At 29.0% G+C, this 21,321-nt stretch overlaps 2 protein-coding genes across 3 annotated transcripts in view; both read right to left on the reverse strand.

Moving 5' to 3' along the window:
- LOC106688483 (E3 ubiquitin-protein ligase RBBP6) overlaps positions 1 to 20,736 on the reverse strand; it is a 69,206-nt gene extending 48,470 nt beyond the window's left edge. For both annotated transcript variants that reach the window (XM_067051168.1, XM_067051167.1), the window contains exons 1-3: positions 20,599 to 20,736; positions 17,762 to 17,886; positions 6,449 to 6,600 (exon numbers count right to left, since the gene is read on the reverse strand). In XM_067051168.1, the coding sequence (XP_066907269.1) occupies positions 6,449 to 6,600; positions 17,762 to 17,841 (232 nt within the window). In that variant the 5' untranslated portion in view covers positions 17,842 to 17,886; positions 20,599 to 20,736. The remainder of the gene's footprint in view (positions 1 to 6,448; positions 6,601 to 17,761; positions 17,887 to 20,598) is intronic.
- Positions 20,181 to 21,321, reverse strand: part of LOC136796715 (E3 ubiquitin-protein ligase RBBP6-like) — a 14,438-nt gene continuing 13,297 nt past the window's right edge. The window contains exons 6-8 of the mRNA XM_067051164.1: positions 21,003 to 21,097; positions 20,599 to 20,713; positions 20,181 to 20,243 (exon numbers count right to left, since the gene is read on the reverse strand). Of these exons, the coding sequence (XP_066907265.1) occupies positions 20,181 to 20,243; positions 20,599 to 20,713; positions 21,003 to 21,097 (273 nt within the window). The remainder of the gene's footprint in view (positions 20,244 to 20,598; positions 20,714 to 21,002; positions 21,098 to 21,321) is intronic.

Below are 21,321 nucleotides of genomic sequence, written 5' to 3' on the forward strand. Positions count from 1 at the left end.
ATATATATAGACCACCCATCTGCCTTGATACAATTTTGTTGCTTTTTGTTTAAGTCTGATATTTTAATAGTTTTATCAAATGTTTCCAATGAAACTTTGTTTTAGTTACTAACATAAAAATCAGTGCATGTGATTAAAATTATGTAAAACAAATCAAAGTTAAAAAAAAAAAATTCAAAACAATGGCTATTTTATAATGCAGCTGTCTGAATTTATGTAGTAGAAGACTTTCCATCTCTGTGTATTCTAATCGATATGGTTCTTCCATAAGTTATTTACATACACAGTAGAAACTCCATTATCCAGGGCTCTATTAACCGGGGTTTCAATCAACTGAGGTTCTGAGAGTCCAATTTTTTTATTAGGTCCAATTTTTTAAACTAACAGGGGTATAAAATGTAAAAAAGTAAGATATAATAAAAAAAATTAAAGGTAGTAAATAGTATTTGTAAAGGGTAATAGTAACAGACAGATAAGAAAAGAAATATTAAAGAAAATAATAATAATAATAATTTTCTTTAATATTTCTTTTCTTATCTGTCTGTTACTATTACCCTTTACATTTACTATTTACTACCTTTAATTTTTCTTATTATATCTTACTTTTTACATTTTATACCCCTGTTAGTTGACACTTATGTTTTTGTTTTCCTTTTGTAACTATGTGTTTGTATCTTTTTTAGCCCTGACGAAGCCCTGCAACGTGGGGCGAAACGTTGGCTCAATAAAATAGTATATTCTACTATTTGAGTTTTTTTGACCGCACCCGGACCATATTCCTTTCATCTTTACACACGGTCAATCAATATCTTCCAGTAGGTATTTTTTAATTTTTACACTATTTATTTAAAATGTCAGACATTTCCTGTAACTACTAGTCCCATTCATATTCTAGGAACGGTAATGTTTATACATTTTTCTATGAAACATCTACCGACCTGTTTGCATAAGAAACAAAATTATTTACTCTCTTGTGCTTAAGTCTCCATTTAAATATGAACTAGTTATTTTAATATTTGAACATAAATTAACTATCATAAATTGAGTAGGAAAAGGTGAAAGTGTTAAAAAATAATCCACTGAATTAGGAAGGGCAAGCAAACTGTTTGTGATATATTTTGAAGAGGAAAAAAAACATTTCCGATTTTATACCATTGTCGGCCCAAACATTATGTCCTTGGCAAACAATGAAGAACTCTACATTAAAAGATGTAGATGAAGCCGTCTATCAATGATTCATGCAAAAACACACTGAGGGAGTTCATATTTATGGGCCAATGGCGAGTGAAAAAGAAATATGGTTCTATAAAAAATTAAAAATTAGGGGTATTCATGATCTTTAGTTTAACATGTTAAAGCGTGTTAAATGGAAAAACTTATGTTAAATGGAGAAATATTTCCTTCTTTTACCATGGTATAACGATGTAACATGGTTGAGAGTCTGTTACTAGGTGTGTTAAATGGAGAATGACGACACGAAACAGACCAGCTAAGCTTGTTGTCGTGTTAGGTTACTTACTCATAGTTTGTGTTTTGTTTTTTTTTTCTTTTGTCTTGTGTTTTGGACTTTTTAAAAAATATAATCAATAGCCTAACTTTTACATTTCTATTTTTCACTTATTTTAGGCATGTTGTAATATATACTACATATTACTGTAATCAAAACTTAAAAGTAAACAATAACAAGCAGTTTTGGAAGGAAAGGTTACTAAAAAAGTTGCTCAGAAAATCCACTAGGAGCTCTTATGCATTTATCATTTAACATGACTTTAAATAGGGCTGCTCACAATGCTATACTTATAACATTTAACATGGTAAAACATTTTATATTTAACACAATATCATGAATACCCCTAATGAAGAGTGATTCTCCACTTTCTAAGAATGGCTCCACAAATTCAAAAAAAGAATTTGGTAGTTGGTCATTCAAGAAGAAAGTCTTAGTGGTGGTAATGTTGCAGCTGCATTATTTATTGCAAAATTTAACTGTTTAATAAAAATATTTTATTCAATTGCTGATCAAATTTATAATTCGGATGAATCGGAATTGTTTTGGAAAATATTCCTTCAAAACCCAAAACCCATTCAAAAGTTCAATCCCAAAAATATGCTCCTGGTCAATACATATGTAAAAACATGCACAAATTCCTCATTATATATTTTTAATGAGGTGTAAATTATTAAATTAATTATTTAATTAGTAAATTAAATTATATATTATAATTTAATGCCTATAAAACACGTTATTTAGTTGATAGAAGTTATTTCCTGCATAATTTGTTTTAAAATTAATCTTCTTATATCTTTTAAAATTAATCTATCACACAATTATCCTTAATGGATAACAGGGGTTCGACTGTACGTACATTAAAACAAAATCATCTCAAAACATAAAAAATAAAACTTTACTACCTAAGCATAACATAACAGGAAAACATGATTAGATAATGATTAAATGGCTTAGAAATTAATATTAATGAGATTAATATAATAAAAACTTACCATATCATGGTTTTCATTCTTCAAATGGTTGTAATATTGATTAATAAAATTTTAACTGAAAGATAATTTTAACTACCTACGGTTGCATTGTATTGCCTACCAAAATTTATTAAAAATTATTCGAAAAAAATGTGGACTATTTATCTCTCCATTAACCACAATAGTACAGACAGCACAAATTTTTTCTGATATTGCATAAATTATTCTATGAATACCTTCAACTTTCCAGTCAATATCCAATCATTCACTGACTATTCAATTTTTCTTCCTCAAAGTAAATCATTAACTTGATGGACAAAGACCACTAATAGGAGATAGGATTCGCATATACAAAAGCCTTCTATACCAGTTGATATACAAGACAGTAAACCTCAAGGTAGTAGTCAGGGGAAAATGGATCAAAACCCCACTTACCAGACAAGTTATTTCCACGTATACCAGTATCAGTACAAGATGAACATATATCTCCACAAAACTTAACTTCATCAATTTTGAACCTTATTCTATATGTACAAAATGTACAGGGAAATCTGATCACATGATCCTCTGGACAGACAGTACATGAGTGTGTAAGGTAATTTAAGATGCCCATCATAAGGTAAACAGAATAGAGTAATTGAATTAATTAGAGAAAAATAAATAACAGAATAAACCTTTTATACTATGAAATTTTCAAACCAAAATTTCTTTTTCGTGCTTTTAAAAAATAAGTTTCTTTTTTTTTCATCTATATCTCAAAACATTCCTCGTTTAAGGACCAAAGTTTTACCTGGCTAGGTATTGAAAATATCTCAGCTTCACTTAGTCAAGCTAAAGACATCTTGAACTTTCACGTTTAATTAGTTAACACTTACAAATCCCCAGGCAACACTCCACTATCTGAATTATATATTTAATATAATATAATATAGTTATAATTTAATAGAGTTGCTTCCGTATATTGCAGAATCCAGAAATGAAGATATTTATTAAGTATATTTAATATCCAGGACAACATGTCCCATTATCTAGTCCAAGGGTGGCCAACCCTTGACACATCTAGAACATTTACCTGGCAAGCAAGATTCATCGTACTTTTAGAAATATATTTATTTTATAATCAATATAAGGTCAAAGTAGGTGAAAACCAATATATTAAAAGAATACGTTATTTTTGCATACAAATATTCAAAACTTAACAGTAAAAATTTTGAGAAAAAATTAACTTCAATTTTCAAATAATATTCTTGCGAACATATGGCAGATATTGCCTTTTTAATTCATAAGTTCAGAGATATGAGTTCACAGAATTATATTCTGCGAACTCATGATAAACGCGCATTATTATTTCTTAACTAAAACATAATAGATCTATTTAAGAAAATAAAAAAGTAGAAACACTTCTTTTTAACTACAAATATAGCTAATGTAATATGAATTCATACTTTTTTGTTTTATAATTTTTATCTTAATACTAATAATTCGTAGACTTATTACACAAACTAACTTATTTTCATTTGATAAATGGTTGAAAAGACGACTTAGTGACAAATAAATAATTAAGTTTGACAAAATGAATTCCCAAAATCTCTAGAGCCTTCCCTATATTGCAGGATCAAGAAATGAAGATATTTAATATTGAATCATTTGAGTAGTACCCACATCCACCCCTCACCGTCAATACCCTAATCTTTAAAAAAGTCATCTTCATCACACAATTATTGTTTCCAACCTTATTCTTCAATTTCTTTTAATATTTTTATGGATTTTTCAATCAAAGACGTTCCCAACTTCGTACTTGTGATTAGGTTCTCTCATAACTGAATGTGATCCTAAACATATTTTCCCTCATGATAAGGACAAATTTTTATGTCTGAACTCTATGTAGTTTTAATTAACATTTCATAATAATAAAGACTCCAAATTCATGGTACAGATAACACATTGAGTAATCAAATACTAAGTGTTTATTTTTCCAACACACTTAACCCAAAAACTTTTTCTTTAACGAACGTAACTATTTTTTCTTCTGAATTCTAAATAGTCTTAAATGTTATTATTATTAAAAATAATATATGTAACTAGTTTTCCTTAATTATTTATGAAAAATCGCATATCAAGTCTATTCCAACAGCCACTTCTGACTGTTCGGGACTGTATGGAGCAAGTAAAGTATGAGTTTTACCCTCCTTAAGCCTGTACTTTGCATACTCTGTACAGTTGCAGACAGTCAGAAGTGATTGTTAAAACAGACATTACATTTATGAAGAAAAATCACATGATGGAAAAAAAATTATAATACAAAAATTTCATTATTGTAGTCAGTTGAAAGAAAAGATAACAATAGATTTAATTTGTACATTGGATTAGAAATCTATTATTAAAAATGTTAGAGGTCAGGTACTCCTAACATAATAAAAGAACATGTCATAGAATCCTGTTATTAACAAATAACAACCTACTTTTTTTTTTTTTCAAGGAAAAAAAATCCTTAATACTTCTTATCTCCTTTATCTTAATATCCTGGACATTTCAGACAAAATGTCCATTATCTCGCCCATCAATAAATTATTATATCAGAAGAAATTAGATTGTATCAACTTTCAAATTTACATTATTTATAATTATATTAACATATTATATGCTTAACGATCACTATATGAATTGAGAAAAGTAAATTATTTTTACATTTTTATGCAGTTACCTTGATTACTTAATGTTTTATAAAAATAATGAAAAGAGAACAAATAATTGCAAAATATTTCATACATTTAGCCACAGATTAAATAATGGAAATTATGATAACAAACAGAATTCACCTTTCTCTAATGCAAAATAACAAAAACGTTTTAATGTGAAAAATTTCAACTAGGAGAAAATCACAGACGGTTTATTTTTATAGTCCATAACAAAAATTTAGGACTGTTTCAGATTAATCTTAGAAAAACTTTCATTACTGAAAACTTACAAACTCTATTCATAATTCCTAAACTAATAACTAAGAGACGCTATTATTATAAGGCTGTAAAAAACAAAACCTGTTTTGATTATTTAATCTACATTATTTGGCTACAAAAACATACTTGACTAGAAAAAAACAAAATAAAAATCTTGCACCACCGGAGCCCATAAAGAGTGGTCATAGATGCAATTTTTTAAAAAATAATATTCTTTACAGACATTGAAAGGTACAGAGAGCAGATGCTGGGCGTGCCCAAGTTCCAAAAACTGACAACACCTCCAACCCTACATTCAATTTACACCTTATCGAGATGCTGGGAGGTATCTCAAGGAAAAGCCTTTGTAGGTAACCTTAGCTACTAAACCACTTTTCTTCCTTTTATCAACTATAAAAATGAGTGTAAATCGCGACCGTACCTCAAATCACTATCAACCATTCAACGGCACATACTAAAAAATATCTTTAAAAACTGGCATTAATTAATACTGAATTGGCTGTTTTAATACTAATGTTGTCATATGTCAATTTTCTTTTTCCAAAAAGGAATGAAGAAATTTCTAGGGTATATTTGCATCTTAATCTCTATCAATCAGTACAAATTCTTTTAGATTACACTTCATGTTCTTAACACATAATATTTTCTGTAAAAGAATAATCAGTTTTCTTATATACTATTCCTGGTATATATAACAACTTCAGTTACTAATATATAAATATATATTCCTCAATTAAAAATATAATAGATCTATTTAAGAAAAAAAATAAAAATAGAAAAAAGAGTACAAAAACTTTTTTTTAACTACAAATATAGCTCATGTGACATGGATTCATACTTTTTTATTTTATAAGTATCTTTAAAATTAATAATTCATAGACTTATTACACAAACTAACTTATTTTCTTTCAATAAATGATTGAAGAGATGTCTTAGCGACAAATAAATAATTAAGTTTGACAAAACAAATTCCCAAAATTTTATTAGGAAAATCAAGTTAATATACATACACTCATCACAAAAAGAATTTCCACAGCACGGAATTAGAACAGCATCTGCTAAAAGGTCCTTGCAAACTCCGCATAGCAAATCATCAGGAATAGCAGGCTTCTCTAAAACTGCTGGTTCTACTGGTTTTCTTATAGGCTCTCTTCTTGCTTCACTGAAAAAAAAATGAAGTATATTAAAAATAAAATTCAAACCCTAATTTTTTTTAATAATAATTATAATATTTATATAATATTCTTTGGTCATGTTTAATGTAATATTTAAGCTACAATAAATATTAATATAATGATATTCTTTAATCACTTTCAGTACCTTTTAATACTTAAGGTTACTATAAATATACACATAGCAATATAATTTGGTTACTTTGAATATTATTTCTCTCTCTCTCCACATCTTCTTTAATAACAGATGTTATAAAAGATGTCTCACAGCTGTTAAAAAGGCACTCTACAACAGACAAGAAACTGCCTGCTGCTCCAAGTGAAGCCATTTCATATCTTTCAAAATAATTGAAAAGTGAACCTCTTTATGAATCAACTTACCAATGTTATAAAATTAGTGATATTAACAATAGGGTAATAACATAACACTAAAATGTCACTTTAATCAACCAAATACTATGAAGACTTGATTGGTAAACCTATTGCAACACATTAGTTTTAAAGTGATTTGATTATTTCTCTTCCTCTTCAGAGAATAACTTTAATTATATCTTTAGCATTGGACTTCATGCACATCAATAAATTACTCTCAAATTAAATGTGCTAGATTAATCAGAGACCTGCTGGAAGTGTTTTTCAGAAACATTTTATAAATATAAATTCATTTTGTGTTTGAATATATCTTAATAGTAAATTAACAGATGGCTGAGGACTGTAAAATGACCAAGAGGTCACCTGATTTGATTTGAAGTGGTTGAAGAAGACCCTGAAACCAGCAACTGAATCACATAACAGTTATGTCATATAAAAACAATTGGGCATGGATTAAGGTGACAATAGACTCTAGTAATAAATATAATTATGGTGAAAAGAAGAACGCCTTTGAAACTATTTAGAGGCAATGAAACATCGAGAGTCAAATCTAATACTGCAACATTGCTATAAACTTTTGGGGTGAAAATTATTCCTAAGCAGAAAATCAGGAACTCCTGCTTCATATGTACAAATCAAAATGTACTAAATGGAAGTGTTGAACATTAGAATATGATTAAATGTTGATATCACACTTTATGGTATTTTATTCCCTAGAAAACAACACTCCTCGTCGAATTTTGGCTCATTTAACTAACACACAGTGAAACCTCAATATAACAAATTTTTCTAAATACACTTCATCTAGCGGTATTATTCATTGAAAAATTAATCTCTATCTATAACAAATTGAGAACAAATCTTTATATAACAAATTAAAAACTCTCAGGAAAAAAATAATCCATCTTTGTCCAATAATTTTTTCATAGGTACCTCTATAATAGCCCGCATTAGTAAACCAGATTTCAACATGAATCATTTGAATCCTTCAATTGTGTTTACAGTCTCGTCTAAGACTAAACCATTTTGTTTCCATATAATTGAAGTGCATTGTTTGATTTGTTTAGTAGATAGCTGATAAACACAGAGATGTCCATTGTTGAAGACAAGCTAACAAAGAAAAAAACTGACATTGCAAAAGAAGTTGGTATTTAACAAGCACATTAGTTACAAAAGTAATAAATAAAGAAAAGTTCGAAGAAGGAAGTACACAGATCTTTTAAAAATATTTTGTTTTCAATAAATAATGCCATGATGAAAATGTACCGATTAGAGGTCCAATCTTTCAAGAATAACTCAAAAGTTCGCAGTAGGTTTGTAAAAACAATCTGTTAATTATTTCTCCTACTACACATAATTATCATAACACAAGTATAATTAGAGATTGAATGCAATAGAATACACTATACAGAGCTCAATATGTAAACCTCAAAAAAAGAATTTTTTACACATACAGAAACCTTAATATAATGAAATTCTCCATATAACTAACTATCAAAACCCCTTGAAATTAGTTATATGAATGCTCTACTTCATCAGATATCCCAAAATCCTCCTTCCAATTACTATTAATATAACGCATAAATCTACTATTAATTTAATGGGAAATATAACAAAAACAGTTAATCCCATGTACAGTAATTAATATAGGTTTTAGTGACAAAGCAGATAGAAATAACTCGTGTTTTTTAAAGGCTATTAATCTGCTAATATATAAAGTAACCTTTAAAATATTAAAATATAAATTTGTTGGTGGTACCAAGATTTGAAATGTGGATTGAGATTTTTTATGCATTAGATGTGGTATAGGTCGCTTTTCATAAAACTATTTTTTTCCAAATTCATCTAACATGAGATCTTTTTTTTTTTTTTTAAATTCTGTACTAAATCGGAACATTTTTCTGTAAAAGTATCTATTTCAGAAAAGTAAAAAACCTAAAATTTCAATTTAACAGCCTGAAAAACATGTGGAATTTTGAAAAAAAAACTTCTCTATGATTTTTGCTTTGAAAAATACTTTGTTGATTGGACTACTGAACTGTCAAAGTTGGACTTTAGACTTAAGTCTTTTTAAATAAGATTGTACTTAAAAAAAAAAACTTTTTGACCCACAAAGTAGGTCTTCATCAGGGCTAATGTGAAGGGTGCAGATGTAAACAAGGCCTTTACCATACAATCAGTCAATCATCTATTTAAATAACAAAATCATACAATTTTTTGTCACCATCTCAAGCTATTAATTGGAAATAACATAGTGAATGGGCAGCAAGCTTCCACATGCAGGGTAACTCTCTATGTAATAAGCAGACATCTGACACATAGCACTCATTATAGCGATACATAACATTATCATTATTCATTTTGAAACAAGATCAATGGCAACACCAAATCGCAGAGGAGGAGAGAAGAAATAAAAATTAATTTATTATAATGAGACTTTCGATTTAGGAAATCACTATTCTACATCATAATGAGATGTTAATAGTTGACCACAGATTACTGTGAGAAGATGGTCAGGGAGTGGGGGTGGTGTGGTCAGAAAAAAAAAAACCAACAATTTTTGCTGACCGCACCCCTGGACCTTCTTTTCCTCTTTCTACATTATATATTGTTATTTTCCTTTAATTATAATTGTTTCTTAATATATACTTTAAAGAATATAGAAATGATTTTATTTTAATCTGTTATCAATATGATTACTAATCAGCTCTAACCAGTTGCTAACAATACCGGTTTTTTTGAGTAAACATAAAAGAAATAAAAAACTAGTGTTTCAGTAAGAAATCAAGACCAAAATAAATGAGAACAATATTATGTCTCCTAGCTTGTCTTTCGACTATAAGTGTGACAACTGCTTTGAAAACACAACACCCTATAAAGTTTACAAAAACAGAGGGTGGCAAGGCAGGTAATGACATGACTGAATCTGGGTTGACAGGTTTTCTATCCCCAACCTTCAGGTCACTTATTCAGTCCAAACGTTTTCTAGCATTACCCATCCTTAAAATCCTTCCCAAAGGGTTAAAGTAGCAGTGGTCCACAGACCTATTGTAAATGTAAATCCGATATTGGAGTTCTGTCAATGGCCAGATTCTCTACTCAAGTCCTGAGTGTCTGTGGCTAGAGCCTCATTCATCCTCCACTGGCTTTTAATACCAATAGCCCAATTGAGAGAGAAGTGCGGGAAACTTCCTGAGTCCTGCTTTTTCCATCATATTGGAGAGGAAAGCTCGATTCAAAGTTCTCTGTAAGCTATGCCTTGTTTTATTATTAGTGTCTTTTTTTTTTGTAGTTCAACTGCTATACTTTTTATGCTAATGGAAATTCCTACTCCTAGTGAGTTGGTTTTGAGGAGTTGCTGATTTTTTTATTATATCTTAACACTTCAATGATATAAACTATAACATAAAGTCAAAGTTATTTCTTATAGGTAATTCTCAGACTGCTACAAATTTCAATGTTTAGTGTTTAATTACCGCAACACTGACTTTGAAGGAGGTATATTTTTAAACTGACAAGCAAAAAAATTTTTTAAATAATATTCTTAACAGAAAATTTTGTCCTATTAATTGATATGAATTTTTAGTGATATAAAGTTCTTTCTGACCATAGGACACAACTTTCTTCAGCTTTGAAAATTACAGAAAAGTACTGACGTACATCAAAAGATGACTCTTTTATTCATATATCCATCTTGAATACAAGACCTGGTGCTAGAGTAATAAACTGGTGTGCCTAATTAATTTTGAGATTTATCAAAGTTACAATGATCTCAAAAATAGAATACAAAGATGATTATGGGGTAGGCAAAAGTGTGATTCAAAAATTTAATAAACATTATTAAGATAGATCAGTAAAAATAATCCCAGGTCAACTTATGCCAATAATTAATTTACATCTTTGAGATTTGTAGATAAATCAACTCCTGAGGGAGTTAGGATCACAGGCATGATTAGGTCTAATCGTTTTGAAAAGCGTCTTCTCTCAAATTTGGTAAACAATTATCAGGGAACTTATAACAACCAATATAACGTGGATAATACCTTACTTCTTTGCAGCTGGAATGATACTGTAATAATTATAGATGTGTCGATTGGTGAATTCTATTATTCAATACCGAAAGGTATTCTTTCTCAAAGCAGAAGAAAATTTCATTACTTCAGCCACATATGATCAGGCACTATAATTAAAATATAGGTGGAAAGGATGGAACATAGGACTAGAACATAGGCGAATTTAGAATTGATTTGAGGTCCCAAAAATGATATTGGTCTACATTTGCTTAGTCACAAGGTAGTCACACTCTATAACAAGTGGTTTGCTTCTATACCACCAAATATGGGAAGAAGTTGTTGCTCAACAAAAAATGGAGTTTGGATATCAGAAAAACCCTCAATAAAAAAAAGTAGAATAAGAATATTTCAAATATTTTCATTGATTACTTTTTATATTTTAATAATTAATTTTGTTGATGTAAATATATAATAAAACTAGATAATTAATGCTAATTTATTAATGGTTTTTCTGGTCTGTGTCCAGCATAAAATTTCTACATAACAGTTACATTTTAAATTACATCTGAAGTGATATTGACGGAATTACTTCATTCTTGGTTAATAATTTTTGGACATTCTATATGAATTTTTATCAAAATCCTTCATAAATTAAGTTCTGAACATTAATGGGTTAAGTACAACTAAAAAGAAAAAAGGCTGTTTTAGACAAAACTTCAAAGGGTCGGCATTGAGGGAGCTACAGTAGCCTTACATAAGCTACAGTAGCCCTTGACTAATTATGCACATCATACCACTTGATCTGTGAAGTGCTTAGTTCCCTAGAAAGATTTTTTTATCTTATTCATAAACTAGGAGATGGCTATGGACATTAAGCTAAGCTTAAAGATCATAAATATAAAGATGCTTCAGATTTTTCTCATCATCCATGATCTCAATCAATGATTGGATAAAATACAAAACATATGATGGAATGTTATATAAAATATATGATTGGATATTATATATAACATACATAATACCTAATAAGGTATTATATAAAACATATGATTGGATATTATATATAACATATATAATACCTAATAAGGTATCATATAAAACATATGATTGGGTATTATATAAAACAGATGGTATATAATAAATCTCATGAGATTTTTTCTTGTTTAATTGAAATTCACTTAGTATTTGTTATCTTGTTAATATCAATGTAAAGACAAGGTATGTGTAGTCTGTATACATTAATTATTTTGCTATATATTGCTTAATTTGTATTTTGTTGATACACTAAATTTTTAATTAACCCTTTTAGTGCTGGAGTCCGATATGTCGTACCTTGTAGTGCTTTACTATTCATATTGCAAGAGAATTCTATCTCAAAATAAATTTATAAATTTATGTTATAAATGACCTAATTTCATTACGAGAGAATTTATAAAAATAGTTTTTTAACAGTAACATAAAAAAAAGTTGTTACAGAAGAGATAATCGGTCTGGCGCTTATCATGTACCTTAGAAATATTCTTTATTTTTGTTATGCAATATTACTTATTTTGTTGGAAAATATATTGGAAATGCCAAGTACATACCTTGTAATCAATGGTTTATATAAATTTATGATGAAATGATGAAAAGATGAATTTCAACGTGCGTGCAAATACGTTTTGTAAGAGAGAACTCAATTATTAATTACTTTATGATCACTTATTATACCTTGTTATTTATATAATTTTCAAAGAATATAGAAATATTAGTGCCATTGTTTTATTATATATTTCGTCCTTAATACACTGCTTTTTGAATTATGAAAAATATTGATTTTTGTTTGGTTTTTATGAGTCTTTTTCCAAACCCTAGTAAAAACATGAAATTCGCCCGGTTATCTTTGCTTAGGAGGCATCTTTTTTTGCCCGGCACTTAAAGTGTTAATAAAGATTTTGTTTTGACCCTAAAGTTTATAGTGGATTGAAAGATAACCATAAACCAAATTATACATTGGATTTGAAGTCTTTAAATTGATATAACAAGAGAACACTAAGTGAATCTTAATCAAACAAGAAACAGTCTCATTTGGTTTATTACATAACTTACCTTTTATATGTTTTACCATATGTTTTATTTAATATCCAATGATTGTGATAGCAAGAAACTGTAGCATCTTAACATGTATTGTGTAGGTATAGAGAAGCAATTTGAATAAGAAACGATCCATTTATAATATGGAGTGAAAAGTAGGAGTGCATTACTAACACTAACTTATTCTATAAATTACTAATATGCGATTCATAGATCAATACCACCTGATAATAAACCTTATAACGAGCACATTTGTGGTCTACCTTATCTGAAAGCCCACCAGCTCGTACAGATTTGCAACTATAAACCTCATATCTGATGATATTGGATATATTTGATAAATATATCAACAAATATTTCAAGGTTGATGGGTTTTGCTCACTTTACCATGTGTAAATTGGGTTCTAGAACCAACCAATAGCAAACCTTCTATCACAATGGTGGTCTAACTCTTCATGTTAGCCACCCATTCATAGAAGAACATATACAATTGAATGTAGAATAACAGTCATAGTAATATAAATAAATTATAATTATTAAATTAAGGAATTATCTAACTTTCATTCATAAACGATTTGTTAAAAAAAAGCAAGGTACCCAGTAAGTTAAAAATAATAGTTATTTATGTTGTTATAATTTTTTTTTCTTTTTGGTCTAGTGTTCTATAATTTTAAGGCTGATCATTAAATCATTTAATGATTATCATGCATAAATCATAGTTCAGGATCTGCATATAGCAAATCTATCACCTCTGAGGTCAAACTCTTCATGTTAACTCACTTTCATAATAGAAGAACACGTATAATAAGATATGTAATAATAATAATCATATAAGCATCTCAGTAAATTAAGGGCTAACATTTCTTGATTATTTACTGTTTTTATCTGTAGTAGTTACAATGTAGAATAACCAATTACAATGAAACTACAACAACCATTTAGTCACCATAGTGCTTACAGCCAATTAGATTGGTGCTAGGTACTTAAATTTTATTACAGATTTACCAACATAAACCTCATTCCTATTTCTGAAAGTTCTTGAAGATATCAGATATATTTAGTTTGTAACAAGAAAAATAGATTAGAAAATTCAGAAAACCACAGATGGAATGTCAGTACGATCGGAACGAATATCAATGTTCATGAACAATATCTGATATTTGTAGGGAAAACATTAAATAACTACTAATGTTATTAATATAGTTACTACTTTATTATGAGTATGATTATTTTGATAATATATTTTTTTCAGAGGATAGATTTCATTATAGTTGGGTAATGAAGGAAGATGGTCCATGTAACAGTCACAAAAAGGAACTCAAATAGTACTAAAACTACTCTGCACTAACACTTCACCCCGTTTTATAGTGCCTCATCAGGGCTAAAAACTTGAAGAAGTTTTGGAAAGTGGGGCAATATGTTGTTGCAGAATAAATAGTTCTAGTACTGTTTCCCTTTTTTGACTACCATCCAGACCATTTTCCTTCATTAATTGCATATATTCAATTAACAATGTTCTATTATAGTTGGTTTTAGTTATACTTAGTTTTAGACAATCATCAAGATGGTCAGGGTTACAGTCAAAAGAGAAATAGAATATTATTTTTAACACACAGAAGGTTCAGTATTAATTAGTAAGAATTCTACATTTGTAATTTAGTAAGATTTATTGCTTTTAAGGGGGTTTCATTAATGAATTAATTTTTTTTTAAATTTAATAATTAAATTAATCATTGCTTCATCATAGCTCAGTAGAAAAAGCATTAAATTTCAGCAATTTCAAAACATTAAATACCAATATAGTTAGTGGAAAACAGTATAAGAATGAATGGTTGACAAGCCAAATCACATTCGAGAAAAAATTAACTCAATTTTTTCATAAGATTCTATTAAAGATCTAATAATAATTTCTAATTTTTACTTTTTTTTTTTTCTTTTTTTTTTTCCGGCCAAGACTCCCATTGGAGTCCTATACTGAATTTTTACTTTGATATTTTTAAAAGGATTTACTGATGTTCATAGAAATTTAAATAATTTGTTCAATAATAAATGTTTTCAAAAATCTAATTGTTATTTCAGCACCTGGGAAGACCTAAGTACATTTTTATCGATTTTGAGAAACAATCAATCTTTTTTAAATCGAACATGCATAATCTATTGAAACCATTAAAATAATGGAAGAATGATTGACCGTGTGTATTAATGAATGGAATATGGTCTGGGTGCGGTAAAAAAAAACTCAAATAGTAAGTAGGTATACTATTTTTAGTATAGTATACCCATTTACTATTTGCATTTTTTTTATCGCACCCAGACCATATTCCATTTATTAAAATAATGATTTTCATTTCATCACCACCTTCCTTCTTTGTATTAATATACTATGTATTCGAAATTATAAAAAATTTAAGATATTTCTACAATATGCTTTAGCAATAATCATTTCCCACGATTCAGTGTTGAATAATCATTTCCTGCACCTCAATTCAGGTCAATTAATTAGTTAACTTTTTTTTAACCTCCAACCGTTCAGGTTTAGTTTCTAAATAAACAATATTATTAATAATCAACACTAATGAGTACTGTACATCTTATCCAGCATTTTACAGAGTTATCCTGCACATTAGGAGAGAGACTAAGATAATAAGAGAGGCACAGGTTCTCGTAGGACAAGAGAACCACTAATTTTTTTATCTTTATTGACATTTACAACTGTACATAATAGTACATCCAGTAAATTGGATTAAGATCAAAATGACTTGGTACAGGCATGTATAAACTACCCATGATAGCACTCTAATAATTTTTTTACATTAGAAGGTCTTGTGGCCATCTTCTTTTCTTTAGGTGCCTCGGAGGATTGTCAGGAATGGAAGAGTAAGCAAAGTTAGAAACTAGTGGATCTGGAGGGAGTTTATAATGGAAGGAATGATATCTGGTTCAGGATGGATCGATTACATAGGGAACATTAATGAGTCTTTATGTATGATTTTATTTGTGACAAAGGAGCATCGAGAATTTTATGAAGGATTTTGGATTGTAAGGATTGGATACGAGAGGAATTTGAAGGTTTAGTGGAGCCCCAATGGTCAACTCCGTATATCCAGCTAGGCCTCATTATAGTCGTCTATATTTGTAATGAACTGGAAGCTTAGACCATTTGTCTAGTAACTACTGTAATAGTTGGAATCAACGTGGTTTCCTTTATTTTCAGTCTTGTGTGAGGATTCCAACTTAGCCGTTTGTTCAGATGTAGTCCAAGGTAGCGAATCTGTTCTACAGGGGTAAGGGTAACATTATTAAAGTGTACTGTAAGATAGTCAGAAGGTTTACAATGAAGGGTAAAGGTGATTTGATGGGATTTATTTTAATCATCCAATTTCGACACCATACTTCAAGGGTTATGATATGGGATTGGAGAGTTTGGGATGCAATCAAAGGGTTATTATAAACTGCGAGAACACATGTGTCATCGTGAAGATAGAGTTAGGAGGATGTCAGACGGTGTAGAGGATAGGACCAAGGAAACTACCTTGAGGAACACCAGCGGTTTGAGATAAGAGAGGTGAATAGGAAACATTGCGGCTTACTTTGAATAATCTAGCAGTGAGAAAGGAATGGACAATGAGAAAGTATGTACAAAGTAGGAATTTATGGAGTTTGTAAAGCAGTCCCAAGTGCCAGACTCAATAAAAAGCCTGCTCTATATTGAAAAAGACTCCTGCGCAGTTCATTACACGCTCTAAAGAAGGCGAGACAACATCTGCCACAAGATGGCATTGCTGGATAGTGGAGTTGGATGTTCAGGATCCAAACTGGTGATCTGGGATTATATGATTGGAATCTAGGATGGGATATAGGCATTACAAAATGAATTTTTTGAGGATTTTGCTCAAGATATGTAATAGAGAGATAGGACAGTGAGAGGATGGGTATTCTGGCAGCTTTTGGGGTTTGGGTACCACTTTGGGTATAGATTATTTCCACGGGACAGGAAAATATGTGGCAAGAACTGTGTCATATATGATGGTGAGGAATAGGATGGTTTTTGAAGGAAGAAGTTTTAGGATATGAAATGTTATTAGGTCGTATCCAGGAGCTATGCGGGTAGGTAATCTCTGAATGATGCTGGATATTTCTGAAGGATGAAATGCTTAAGGTGGTAGGATTATTTGAAGTGGAATATTTAGTTCAGCTTCAATACATTGAAGGTGAATTGGGTTAAGGATATCAGGATGCGGAATAAAGGTTTTAGAAAGGTGTTGTCCAAAAGTTTGCGATTTTTATTTAAAGTTCTGGTCAAGGTTTGGGATTCGGGTGCCACTAAATAAATAAGTAAATATAAATAATATCCTGCACATGAATCCTCGCAACCCACATTCCATGTTTTAATAAGAGTATGGATGATCAGATAAAAAAAAAATTATTTAGACTAAGCTTGCCAACTATAAAAATTCATTTTATAGATTTTATTAACAAATTTTTGAAGAATGCCCTTTATTTATACCAAAAATAAACCGATGCTTTCTAGAAAAGAGACCATATACTTTCTGAGTTGTTCATTGAAAACACATGTTCTGAACAGATAAGTTTTCCTTCATTCATTTGAAAGTTTTTAAAAAAAATTTACACACCTAGCTACTCCATTTCCCACCTATAAAAAATAAAGAAATTTAAACAAATATTTACTTACTGTTCGATTGATGGAACAGCAAACTGTCCTGTTGGTGTCATCATTGCTCCAGGAACTTCAGGACCCTCAACAGGGACCATAAAACTTCGAGGAATACCTGTGCTTTTCTTTATTTCAATTGCATCCTGCATAAGAAAAAGAAAGTATTAAAAAAAAAAAAGCCACATTGTTTAAATGGACATAAATTATATACAGACCAGAGTTGGGCAAATATTATTCGAATGACAAGAGACAAATACTATTTTATTCGTGAATTTTCTACTCTAATAATCAATTATCCGTACAAAACATATGATTAACCATAGGATTACTTTTTTATTTGCCATTATTTTACATGAAAAATCAATTATTTGGGCAAAACAAATCGAATAACCATTTGAATACTTTTATATTCGCCCATTTTATAGAAAAATAATCTCTTATTCAAAAAAATTAAACAATTAACCATCCGAATACGTTTGTATAAAGACGACATTTTTTGTCTTCCAGCTATACATAGATATATTTTATGATCGCGTATAGATTAATTTTAACTTTTCTGATTTCTAACATATAAGGGTTCCTTTTTATGTTTTGGGATATGTAGAATATGAAAATACTATCGATTTATTTTAACTTTTCTGATTTCTAACATGTTAAGGTCCCTTTATATGTTTATATAAAGTGACCTTAACATGTTTCGGGATATGTAGAATATAAAAATGCTATCGATTTTAAGACTGTGTATCGATTAATTTCAACTTTCTTGATTTCTAACATATTAGGGTCCCTTTATATATGTTGAGATATGTAGAATAAGAAAATGCTATCGATTTTAAGATTGCCTATCAATTTATTTGAACTTTCTTGATTTCCAACATGTTAGGGTACCTTTATGTTTTGAGACATGTTGAATATGAAAATACTATCGATTTATTATAACTTTTCTGATTTCTAACATGTTAGGGCCTCTTTATGTTTTGAGATATGCATAATTCTTATCTTAGTTAAAATAAATCGATACGCAATCCTAAAATCTCAAAACATATAAAGTGACCCTAACATGTTCCGGATCAAGAAAGTTAAAATAAATCGAAACGCGATATTTAAATCGGTACGCAATCATAAAATCAATAGCATTTTCATTTTTGGCATATATTAAAACATATAAAGAGACTCTAACATGTTAGAAATCAGAAAAGTTCATATAAATCGATGAGCGATCACAAAATTGATATCATTTTCATATTCTGCATTCCTCAAAATGTATAAAGGGACCGTAACATGTAAAGAAATCAAGAAAGTTAAACTAAATCGATACGCCATGTTAAAATAGATAGCAATTTCATAATCTGCATATCCGAAAACCTAAAAATTGGCCCCTATGTATTAGAAATAAAAAAAATTAAAATAAATCGATATGGGATCTTAAAATCGATAACATTTTCATTTTGTACTCGTCTGAATATGTGAAATAGAACCCTCATTAGAAATTGAAGGTGGTAAAAAAATAAGTGAATTTAACAAAAAAAAAATCAAATTTTTATTCAAATAATATGTATTCGACTAATTTTGTATTCGAATAATTTTTCATTCAACTAATTTTTTATTCGATTGAAATAGTATTTTAGATATTCGAATAAAAAAGTATTCGGATTGTTTAGTCGTATTTTTATTCGAATAAAAATTTATTCGTCTCTCGTCAATTGAATAAAAACTTTGAATAAAAAAGTATTCGTCTCTTGTCAAACGAATAATTTTTGCCCAACTCGGATACAGGCCATGAGTTGTCAAAAAAGTAATTTTGGTTTTGTAGAATGAAATCAAACTCATTTTTTTAAAACAAAGAATAAAATTTTATTCATTCCCCCACACATTTGACCTATCAAAATGGAGAAGAGGGGACGCTTCTGCTGAAGGGAGGACATTCTCAAGTCACAAAATGTTCTATATCACACACAACTGGGAATTTCATTATTACTTACACTGTCATCTTGGAGCAGACTAAAGAAATGTCCAAAGTATCCAAAATTTATACAACATATCAGTCATCATTAAAATAAAACAAAAAAAAAAACTTTATTAGTTGTAATTGTTTTTTCATGAAATAAATTCAACTATGCATTATTTTGAAGTTCAAAGCTTATTTCTATGCATTTTTTAAAAAACTCTATTGGTCCGGTATATTTGATAACTTAACAACTTATTGATCAAACTATAAAGATTCAACTATAAAACAATTTTCCTTAGTTTGTTTTTAGAGAGCTGAATTGTCTCCTAAATGATTCATCACTTTTTTTATTATAGCTCACTTTTATTATGACTTAGGTTTGCTAATCATCAATTTGAACAAGTCAACTAGGACTCTGATGAATCTTTGAGTGAAAAATCTCCAAATGGAATTTTAGTTCAACCTAATCTAGTATGTGAATTCTGTAAATCAATTAATACCAAACCAAAAAGTTCTCATATCTCCTAGAGTCTCAGCAAGCAGCTTTCTTTCCTTTAAGGTAATAAAAATTGTGATACAAACTAAAAAAGAAATAAATACTTATGCACTCCCCATTAAAATTGACTATCAAACTAACACCTAAAAAATCAATTACCTGCAACTTGCTTCTAAAGTAATCTGAATGTGACTAATATCAAATTTCTAAAGTGGAAAACTATAAAAATGACTGAAATATTTCACAACTACAGAACACAATATTATAAGACTTGGTAACCAAAAATAATTTGTTTCCAAACCCAATATTTACTTTAACTGCTTAATATTCATCTTCAAATAGCAAAAATGTTTAATTTAAATCAAAACTGGAAATTTGAAAAACTTTGAAAAAAAAAAAATTAGTTCTCACCTGTTGAGCGTTTAACTTGCAATCTTTAATCCAGTGGCCAGGTTGCAAGCATTTGTAACAACGATAATTAGCAGGAAGTTCACCAACTTGATTCGATCCTTTTATCCTCAAATAACTGCACAAAAAAAGAAAATTATAATCATTTTCATATTTAAATTACATAAAACAATTAATATGAAGTTAGATTAGTAGTTTTTATTTATTTACTTATTGATTATTACTTAGTAATTTGAATTTACTTAGGAATATACATTTTTTTTTTTATTTTGGACCACTACAATATGAAAATCGAAAAGATATCTTTGTTCAAAGTGAATAAAATCATCAAAGGTTACTGTTAAGATCATTGAGAAATATCATCAAGAAATACATCTGAAATATGACACACATTATGTTATTATTACACAGTAACTATATAAATATTGCTAGTTAACACAACAAATGTAACATATATTCCTATATGCCCACCATAAACATCAATAAGATCAACAAACAAATACTACAGGAAAAAGATGTCAAAATATAATGATATGGATAAATATAAAAACTGAAACTTAGCAATTTTTTGCTGCTAGAACCAGAATCTAAAAACAATATTTTTCTAAACTTTATTTCAATTTGATAATTATCAATATTAAAAGGAATATAATTGTATGAAATCTATTTTTGACCAAATAATCAATATTTTAGATGAAATAATTGATAAATGAGGAGAAGATGGTT

The sequence above is a fragment of the Halyomorpha halys genome, unplaced genomic scaffold, assembly GCF_000696795.3.
Source record: "Halyomorpha halys isolate HHAL.00 unplaced genomic scaffold, Hhal_1.1 Scaffold1141.1, whole genome shotgun sequence".
Taxonomy (NCBI): domain Eukaryota; kingdom Metazoa; phylum Arthropoda; class Insecta; order Hemiptera; family Pentatomidae; genus Halyomorpha; species Halyomorpha halys.